Here is a 9,855-nt window from a genome sequence, read left to right on the forward strand (position 1 = left end):
GCTGACCCTGGATCTGGCCGTGGCTACCAACATGTAGGTGCTCATTCATTGTGTGCTTATTGCCTCCAGCCTAAAATTCAAAACAATACATTTCCAATTAAAAAGAAGAATATAGAACTGAAGGATCTAGACTTCCAAAACTCCCAATGCTTCCACCCCACTATGTCAGAATTATTTCTACTAACCATTTTTCTAAAAGTCATTTGTCTATAGTTAGGTTAATATATGATCAATATATCATGATGTTTTCAATACTGGCTGCATTTGCAAGATTCCTTATCTCAATTATTTCCTCACTCTCACAACTATTTAAATTAAAGGTTTGCAGCAAAGATGTGGTAGTACCATGAGCTAATTATTTCTCTGGGCTATCTGTATGGCAATAGTCCAGTCATATCAAGAAGTACACTAGAGGGAAATTAAACCTGATGCTACAGAACACAAGTAGCAGTTTGACTTAAGCTTGGGATTCATATTATGCCTGCCAGCAAGTCTACTGATAAGGCTCTTTCTGTTCCCTTTCAGTATAAATTCATAATAATTAGGATTGTATGTCAAAATCTGGTATAGGACAGGACTTTCCATCTTCAGGTCGTGTACAGCCCCTCCCCCACCCCCCTTCCCCCAGGAAGTCCCCCACATTTCCTACCATATGGGCATGACATGGCCCTGCAGAATCCCCTTTCCCTGGCACATGGGCAGTGTTGGCAGCACACATGACTCCCCACCCCAATCACCTGTGAGAAGGGCAGCTGCAGGGGTCTATGGGCCACTGGCTGGGCAGGCCTGCGGTAGGAAACCAGCTGCTACATATAATTTTAAGCTACAAGGAATATGCTTTGACATTTAAAAAAAAAGAAAGAATCTGGAAGTTATAAAAATCCAAGAAACTAAGTTTAACACATGGAAATGCCACAGCCTTCTTTCAGCAAAGCTTTTAGTCACTAGACCTAAGTGTATGCTTAAGCACTTTGGCAAACCGAGGCCTATTACAATAGCACTTAGGTAGCATGGAGTAATAGCCATGGTACAGAAAGAAAAAAAGAAAACACAATCTGATACTTCTGTAATTTAGAAAATAGGTCTGGTTTTCTAGTTTTGATTATGGACCAAACATGAGCATTCAGTGATCTCAAACAATAAAAGACCTGAAGCACTGAAGGGTGAAAACAACTAGTGTGCATTACCACATTTTGTAAGGAGAAGCAAACAACATGCAAGCATACACTTGTCACCTAAATAGATATCATTAGAATTCCTTATTTATTCTATGCAGAGAATAGTTATTCTGTCCCTAAGAAAGGATTGCAGCAGTTTTAAACATATTAAATTCATGTATAAATTTCAATCTTTAAAATAAAAATAATTTTTCTGTAACTTTTTAACTTACATTTATCCTTTGTGTAATTCACTGAAGCCAATGAGGGAACACATATGAATCTGAGAATAACAGAGTAATAAAACTAAGCTTTATTGAAGCTATGGATTCTAACGGTGGTAACAGTCAATAGTTACACAAGGAGCTAGTCTGGCTCTTAGGGCCTAACCTAACAAGTGTGAATAGTCACAACTTTGAATGCTCTCATGCGTACATGGTGTAGGTGCTTGGCATTAATAAAAAACAGGTCTTAGGAATTTAAACTCATTCTCTTGGCTCCTTGACCATATGCGGCAAACTTAAAAATATTAGGTACGACTATATGGGGCCTGAATTTTCTACATGAATTTACTGCAAAGAATTCACAAGAAAGTAAGTGAAGCTATAGCTGTAGGACTGACCAGTGCTGAAGATGCATTTACAAATACAGGAACAAAAAAAAAAAAAAAAAAAAAAATCACCAGCCCATCAGTTTTTTAAGGTAACTTCACAACTGTGATACCAAGTCACGGACTGTAAACAACTTGGCAGCTCACTATTTGATTCAATTCAAAATATTTTTCAAACTAGAATACAGGGTCTTCTTCTTAGCATATCTTGAATAGTATACTGGCAGGAAATATGCAAAATAAGAGTGTCATCTTTGGCCAATTACCCTCTCTCCCATGAATGTTTTGGATAAAAATGACCCAACGAATGTCTTGATGGTCAAGTGTTACCAAGAACATCTTAGAGTTTTTGCCACTAATAGGAAAGAGATATTTTTTCAATATATCTCCTATATCCCTGTCCACTGACTTTCTGGCTCCGTTACATATTTCCTGTGTAAACACAGGAAAGGCATTTAAATATTTTTGTGTCTCAGTTCCCTATTGATAGAATGGGAGAAAATCTTTCCTTTCTTCTATTCTTGGCCTACTTATTTCAAATGCAAGCTGTTCAGGGTGCAGAATGTCTCCTGCTAGATGTTTGTACAGCATCGCTCTGGACAAAACGGAGTACCACTGGTGGCTGGGGCCACATGTTATCATTATACAAACAACCCTCCTTTCTTTCAGCTTGGTCTTACACAAGTCTGAGAAGAATTCTACTGCTGTCTCTCCACCTGATATACCAGCTGCAATATTGATGCCAAATCACTCACACAAGTTCACTGAAACTATTATGCAGAAGAACCTAGCCAGAGTAAGAACACTTGCATCTGATTCTCATTTTCTCTTCTTGCAACCAAAGAAAAAGACTACTTCACTAATCATTTAAAAAATGTGCTAAAACTAAATTCACAAATAACTAGAGTGGGTTCTGATTTCAGGCAATGAAAAGTCTGCTGTTTAACTACAAAAGAATGACAGACTTCCCCCATGAGAAAGTCTGTCCATGTAGAGTAGATTATACCATACTGTCGGATTCTATTAAAGTTTTTACTGTGTTGTGACAAAGACATTTTTAATAAAATCATTCTTCAATGCCCTCCCTTCCCCCCCAAATAGAAAAACCTAGACACTATCTACATGTTTTTGATCATATCCGTTCAGTTTGTCCATCTGAGGTTTGCATAACAAAGAAACTCTCCAGAGTTCCTGGGAGTTGTTTCTGCTGAGCTTACTGTTCTTTCGCATCCATTTTGAATCAGCTCTAATAACAGACCTGTTTTATTTCATCATTGTGATTTAACTGCATATGTTTATTTGCAAAGTCATTTGGGCATGGGTAATCAAATTTGATTGATCTCGCAAGAAATGTTATGACATGCTAACATTCAAAGCAAAGGAGATTGAAACATTCAAGCACAGAGAAGATATATAGAATATTGACACTAATTGCCTCCCTTGTTTGAAATCTCAGAAGCACCAGGAATTAAGCCTTCAAGGAAACTTAAGTGCCCTGTCACTCCTAAAGGCAATTCCTCCAGGTCAAGTTTGAAGAATATTTGTTTGGCATTTCCTGGAAGAGGGCCCTGTTCCTCTCCATCTTTTCCTCTCTCACAGCCAAAAAGAAGACTTCAGTCCTCAGAGCAGTTACAAGAACCAAATGCACTTAATGGGAGTTGGCTTTGTTCCGGAAGGAGACAAGCATAAAGATTAAATGCATGTGGAAGACTATGTTGATATGACTAGCACAAAAATGCTGCAATGTACAAGTTGAAAAAACTCAAGCCAAGAAATTCTAGAAGTCAAAATTTCTTCTGGCACATTAATTTAACGACACTTAATGATGCACATTATCAACAAGCTAGGACAACAATAGGAAATAATATTTAAGGGCAATTAGGCTGAGCCACTGCTAAAGCCACTGCCCTCTCTTTTGGAATTTATTGACTAAAGTGCTAAACTTGAATTCATTTTCATTTTCTTAATTTGATTCCCCAGATGATAAGGGTTCATTGTTTTCTGCATTTAACAAGCACCGCAGTTTTCATTAGATGAATCTGTACATTCCTCAAACTGACAGTCTTTGTCTTGTACAACGGTCTTAACAAAATTAATTTATCCATCCATTGGTAGTGAGCAGGGATTCTTTTTCCAATGAGCATGACTGCAAACAGCACTTCAAATTTTAGACAAAGTTGTTCTGCCTTCCTCGGTCTTTAAACATCTTCAACGTTTCTTCTGCTGCTGTTCATAATTTTTACAAGGGGCAGAAAGAAATTACCAAGACTTTCTGGGTTTTCTGTATCCCCACTTGATCCTAAATAGCAGCAATGCATGCATTTTGTGCTCACGCTTGTAAGGAAGCAGAATTTAGTACTGGACATATTCAGAGTGGAAGGGGCTGAAAGACAACTTGAGAACCTACTCACACAGTAGTCACACAGCTACAGAGTGTGAAACTGCTTATTCTCCCTTTAAATAACCTGAAGAGGGTTTCAGATTTATCAGGCTTACCAAGCAGAGGCTGAAATATAAGATGGAGTTTCCCTCCCTCACACAGGCTACTGGAATACAGAGATAGTATGACAGAGCTCTTCTACCTAGCAGTTTGGAGGGATGAAGACTGAAGTCTCCCCAAGGTTTTGCCTCTACATTTCAGCCTCTGGTCATAGGGGCAGAACTGTTTCATCTAGTGGATGAGCAAACGGCAGCTTGTGGCCAAGTCTATAAATAGATATTGTTTTTGGAGTGGGATCAGCTGTGCCAGGATGTGCCCTGGAAGAACAGATCCACTTCACTAGCATCTATAGATGCCACCAAGGCCACTGTTCTGCAGGATTGGGCCCATGCTGCTCCCAGGGTTTCATCCTGCACAGATGCGGCCCTGAGCTGAGGAGTGGCAGAGATACATGCACTACAAGAATACCTCGTGGGAGAATTCCCAGGGCATGTATCTGTGAGCATCAATGGTGCAAGAGAATTGCCAAGGCATGCATCTGCAAGCGTCACTGGTGTAAGAGCATTCACATGGTACACAACGGGCAAACAAATGTCCTCCCATTTAAAGAATCATAAACTGTGATTACCTCTGGTCCCAGCAACATTTTTGGGCACCTGAGGCATGACAAAGGGCTAGGATATCTGTTTGCTCATGAATTGTGCCACAACAAAAAAAAAAACTATGGTGGCACAAGGGCAATGTCCTGTTTGTACCCTAAGTTACCCTGCTATAGTGATCTTATTACCCACTCTGGATGCATAAGTGTCCCCGTTACAGGATCACCCTCCAGAGGTGTGCAGACATTTCCCTATTCCTATAATGGGGCACTTACACACCCAGTGGGGGTAAGAGAATCGCTCCTACACTTCAGCTAGGTTACACAAAGTTGGTCACAAGCTGCAGCATGGGTGACTGGTGCCACCTTAGTCAGGGGGGCACATGCCCCCCCCCCGCCCAGTGACCAGTCAGTGACCGCAGCCAATCTTGCCAACTGGGAGAGGGGCCTACCGCAGCTAATCTCGCCAACCGGGGGGTGCCCCCGCAGCTGATTGTGCTGGCTGGGAGTGACCACAGAGCTCCTGGAAACAGCCACAGTGCTCCCACTCCTCAAGCAGTGCTTGCAGGGGGGCCACCAGTGCTCCTGCCTGCCCCCGCCTGCCGCCTAACCGAGGAACACTGGGTGTCAGGGGGGGGTATGTGCACCCCCAACGTGCCACCTCCTACGCGTCGCCACTGAGCTGCATTTTGGACAACCACTAAATGAAACAGAAGGGTCCTGACAATTTTATCAAGTCCAAGCTTGTGCAGCTTACAAACTCCACTGGATTCACTAGTGAAGCTTGTAAGTTCCCTGAACCATAACTAATGGAATTTTGGAGGCATAAAGGGCTTTAACATGTCTTAGCTGAGTGCTGAAATGCTTGCAGTATTCACAAGCACCATCACTATTTGATTCGAATGTGTAAACCTAAGATGTTTATAAAATATCAGCTTCTGCTTCCACAGGTGAGCTTGTAAATTCTTGTAACCAAATAGCTGCACAGCCATATATCTACCCGTGTACATTCATATCATGGTTTATTGCCCATCCTCAGTTTTATATTTATAAAGGTTTATCATTTTCTCAAGCTCATTTCTTCTTAAATATCAAAGCATTAATTTCTCACTAAAACTGGTTTTATGTGGCTACCATGTTTGAACTCACAAAATTTACTTTTTGAAGCTATCTGGGAAAATCAGCTATAGAAGAAAATTTAAGTAAAAATGTTTTCTCTATTATTTCATAACTCTGGAAACGTGACTGCTATTTTGCTTAATACTTTGTTTGTTCGTTCATCAATACTTGGTATCAGGTGTAGCATGCTTCAGAGCTTATTTAATTTATAATGTGCATATGGCTGAAGGTCTTTTTTCTGGGATAAATGGATTCAACAGTGCATCTATGTTTATAACTTCTAAAAATAGCTGTTTATTATCACACTAGCAATATGGTGCCATTATTATAATGACCCTATAATTACTATACTTCTTACACATGAGAAGACAAAGTCCTTGCCCTGGAGAGCTTGCTCTCAATATTAAATGTAACAAAATTCACCCAGAGTGGACTGATTACTTCTGGCACACATCCCACTCCAAATTCCTTTTTGAAAAGTTAACTTTGATCTTGCATTGCAATGGCTTTAAAATACTGTCATAGCAGGACCTCATCTCAAGAGCGATGGTTCTGTGAGTGCCTCTGATCTCACAAATATTTCCCTAAAAAAATACAACATTCTTATGGCACCACAAGCAATTGATTATGAGGGGGGCAGGAAGCAATAAGGAAACATCTATTGTATTTGTCAACAGTCATAGGATTAAACAGCTGCTGGGAAGAAACAGAACTTGCAGCATAGATGTCCACAAGCTTTCAATTACAAGAGTCTCAGAAACTCAGGATATTATACTGAAATGTAAACTAAACGGTCGGATATGGAGTTGAGGCCAAAGAGCATGAGTTAATGAAAGCTGGTGAGCAACAGACAGTTAACTGAAAGTAGGGAAATATTAGGAGGGGCTTGAATAAAGATGACAAAGTCTTTTGGTGCACTGTAGAAGGGCAGTTGTTACCAGCCTAAACAGCAGGAGGAGACTAAAACTGCAATAATGGAAGAGAAACTGGAAGAGTATAGGGCAGAAGAGTGAGTGCAACAGGAAGAATAGAGATGTAGGCAAAGCAGAGGACAGAGACAAGACACTGGTACAGGTACTCACAGATGGATAGAGATTTACATGAGCAGAGCAGGTGGCAAAGATTATCTTTGCCGCAGCATGTAGAGTGGATACAAGGGTTGAGATGTGAGATGAAGACTGAAGTAAAAAAAAAAAAAAAAAAGTTCACAGCAAACAAAGCAAGAACTAAAGATTTTGAAAGTAGGGAGCAGATACGAAAGGGCAGATTTTGGAGAAAAGGACTAGGAGTCTGCGATGACCCCTCCAACATTTTCAAGCTTGAGTGTCCAGAAAAATAATGGAAGTATTGATGAAAATGGAGAAGGAAAGGATTAGGATAGTCACAAACTCTTAAAAAACAAACATTAACCAACACAACCTGGTGCAATACACTGCTAAGTCTGTCTGCTTAGCAACACAGGTTGCCATGATGACAGAGACTGAAGCCATATCTCTGTCCTGATGTTCACAGACTTCTGAGGGAAGGCACCTCTCCCTGTCTGACCCTGCTGACTAATAAGACGAGACAGGATTTTCACAGAAGTTGAACCTATAGCATATGACTCAGCTGTGTAAGCAGTTAAGAATGGCAGTGGGCCCCTTCACTTTCATTATAAATTTCTTCAACTTGGTTTTCCCTCTATAGGTTCTTCAGATATGCGTGGACGCACACACACACACACACACACACACACACAAATATCTTAACATGCTATTTTTCCTAAAGGCTGGGAAGGCAAAAGAAAGAGACTGCTATTTTTATTTTTAGCTGTGTGGGAGGTACAGAAACTACGGTGATGGGAGCCATGTAAGTATATGCACAGAGGGAGGGAAGTCAATGTAGAAAGAAAAATTAGAAGTTCCATTTTCAGCTCTGTTTTGAGGAAGTGGTGGGAAATAAAATTAAAGGGAGTTCAGTCAGGCAGTGTTAAGGGAGGTCACTGCAACTGCAAATCCTAGAATGATCTTGCAACCAATATATCCAAATGATTTTAAAAATTACAATCCACCATTCTGATGTCACAACTGATTCTTACCATAAAAAGTTATGTTCACATCTTCTACCAACCACAAAATAACAACCTGCAAAATTCAGCGAGGCAGCCTGCAATACTTCTAAAATAGTACTCAAGGCTAAATAAGTGGCATATCACAGAGAGACAGATTTTAACAGTGAGAGCTAGAGGGACCTGAAATGCCACAAAATTGTGCTTGCCCTTTTCTGCTAAAAAACCCATCAGGGTTCTGTACTATCAACACCATGATCCTAGGCCAGCAAGCAGAGATAGACATGAGGACTACTATATCTGTATGAAGCCCAAATTAAATCCATGGGTGGATGCACATGTCTGTGCAAGAACACTTGCATGGCCATTTTCTATGTTTTTACTATTATGTCTTATATTTTGCTTTAAAAGAAAAATGTAAACTGCCTCCACATTGTTTTAACTCAGCCAGCACTTTACCAGCTCTGCATCTGTTTAACTACAAACAAAATTTAGCCTCTGTGTTTACAGAGGCATATAGTACTGTACAGAAGTAGCTTCAGTATATACACATGCTATATAGATATAAATATAATGATATATGACATACGTGTGTCTGTGTATGCATGTATAAAATATAATGATATATATATAGCACCTGTAGCAGTTATATTGTTTAAATTAGGTCCAGTGTGCTCAAACTGGGAACAGATTATCAGTCAAATTTATTTCTGTAGCTAATGCCCAGTAAAAATATAAATCTATACCATAATGCCTATCACTATAGGATAAAGTATAAACCTTGTCCATAGGAACCTGTAATTGTTCCTGGAATTTCTATGTATATCAGGATGCTCCGTAAGAGAATGAGCTGATATTCTACAAATGAAAGATGGGTCTGCGGGGGGAGAGAGAGAGAGTGTATGTGCATGTGGGTTAAAGATACTGATGCTGAACATAGACCCATCTTTGATTTGTAGAACATCAGGTCATTCTCTTATGGAGCATCCTAAATATAATCTCCAATTAAAAAAAACAAAACGGAAAATGAAAGCCTTAAGCTTCTTCTTACGGTAAGTGGATCGGAGTAAGATATCTGTATCCCAAATGCTATGCAGAAAGCCGCTGCAACGCCGACATCCGAACGCAGACAGTTTCACCTTCCACCAGCCCATAATCACATTACAGTGTAAAGCTCTGCCATATGTTTACAGAGATAGCATGTGAGCATCCAACCGGGCAATCATTAGTCTGAAGCAAAACGCAGGGGTGAGTGCTGCCTTCTGCATAAGGACACCTTCTGCCATGGACAAGGCAATCAGAGGGACAGATGTCGCAGTGATTTGGGGCTCACGCACCACCCGGGAGAGGGAGACCCACCCCTCCAGAACTAGCGGCCTGTTTGGGAAGTCCCATGGCTGGTGGATTGGCCAGGACTGGGCGAGGATGGGAGCTAACCACCCCCCCATCCCATTCCCTCCCCTCCCGTCTCCTCCCTCCACCTTCCTTCGGGAAAGAGCTGGGGCGGTTCATGAGACACATCAATGAGCAAAGAGCAGCCTTCAGGTCAGGCCTCCAACCCCAGCCCTGGCACATCACCCGGCGGCGGCGAGGGAAGGGCTCATGTGTCCCTGCTAAAAACAGATTCATGAAGGGGTGGGAGGGGGTCAAAAACAAAGCAGCTTCTCAGCGGCCCTGACCGTGCGCCCAGATGTGAGCTGATGTTGCCCCGCTCCCGCACGAGACTTGCTGAAACCAGGAGCCCCGGGGGCGAGGGGAGGGGTGTCTCCCCGCGGCCAGGCGGCAGCGCGCCCCCCGCCCGGCCCGGCCCGGCCCGGCCCCGCTCGGCTCTCACCGTGTGCGCGGCGTTGCTGGCCCGGAGCGGCGGCAGCGCGATGGGAGACG

At 41.7% G+C, this 9,855-nt stretch overlaps 1 protein-coding gene and 1 long non-coding RNA gene across 9 annotated transcripts in view; one reads left to right on the plus strand and one right to left on the minus strand.

Annotated features, from left to right (window-relative positions):
- The window catches only part of DYRK2 (dual specificity tyrosine phosphorylation regulated kinase 2), a 29,837-nt gene extending 19,982 nt beyond the window's left edge, over positions 1-9,855 (minus strand). For 4 of the 8 annotated variants that reach the window (XM_025202809.1, XM_025202813.1, XM_025202808.1 and 1 more), the window contains exons 1-3: positions 9,806-9,855; positions 1,391-1,440; positions 1-70 (exon numbers count right to left, since the gene is read on the minus strand). In XM_025202809.1, the coding sequence (XP_025058594.1) occupies positions 1-49 (49 nt within the window). In that variant the 5' untranslated portion in view covers positions 50-70; positions 1,391-1,440; positions 9,806-9,855. Of the gene's footprint in view, positions 71-1,390; positions 1,441-7,006; positions 7,068-9,022; positions 9,174-9,805 lie in introns of those variants that run through there. The other 4 variants (XM_025202811.1, XM_025202812.1, XM_025202810.1 and 1 more) reach the window with 4 other exon arrangements.
- The window catches only part of LOC112550108, a 13,819-nt gene continuing 13,354 nt past the window's right edge, over positions 9,391-9,855 (plus strand). Inside the window, exon 1 of the long non-coding RNA XR_003093778.1 lies at positions 9,391-9,516. This is a non-coding gene — a long non-coding RNA (uncharacterized LOC112550108). The remainder of the gene's footprint in view (positions 9,517-9,855) is intronic.

This window comes from Alligator sinensis, unplaced genomic scaffold (assembly GCF_000455745.1).
Source record: "Alligator sinensis unplaced genomic scaffold, ASM45574v1 scaffold65_1, whole genome shotgun sequence".
NCBI classification, from domain to species: domain Eukaryota; kingdom Metazoa; phylum Chordata; order Crocodylia; family Alligatoridae; genus Alligator; species Alligator sinensis.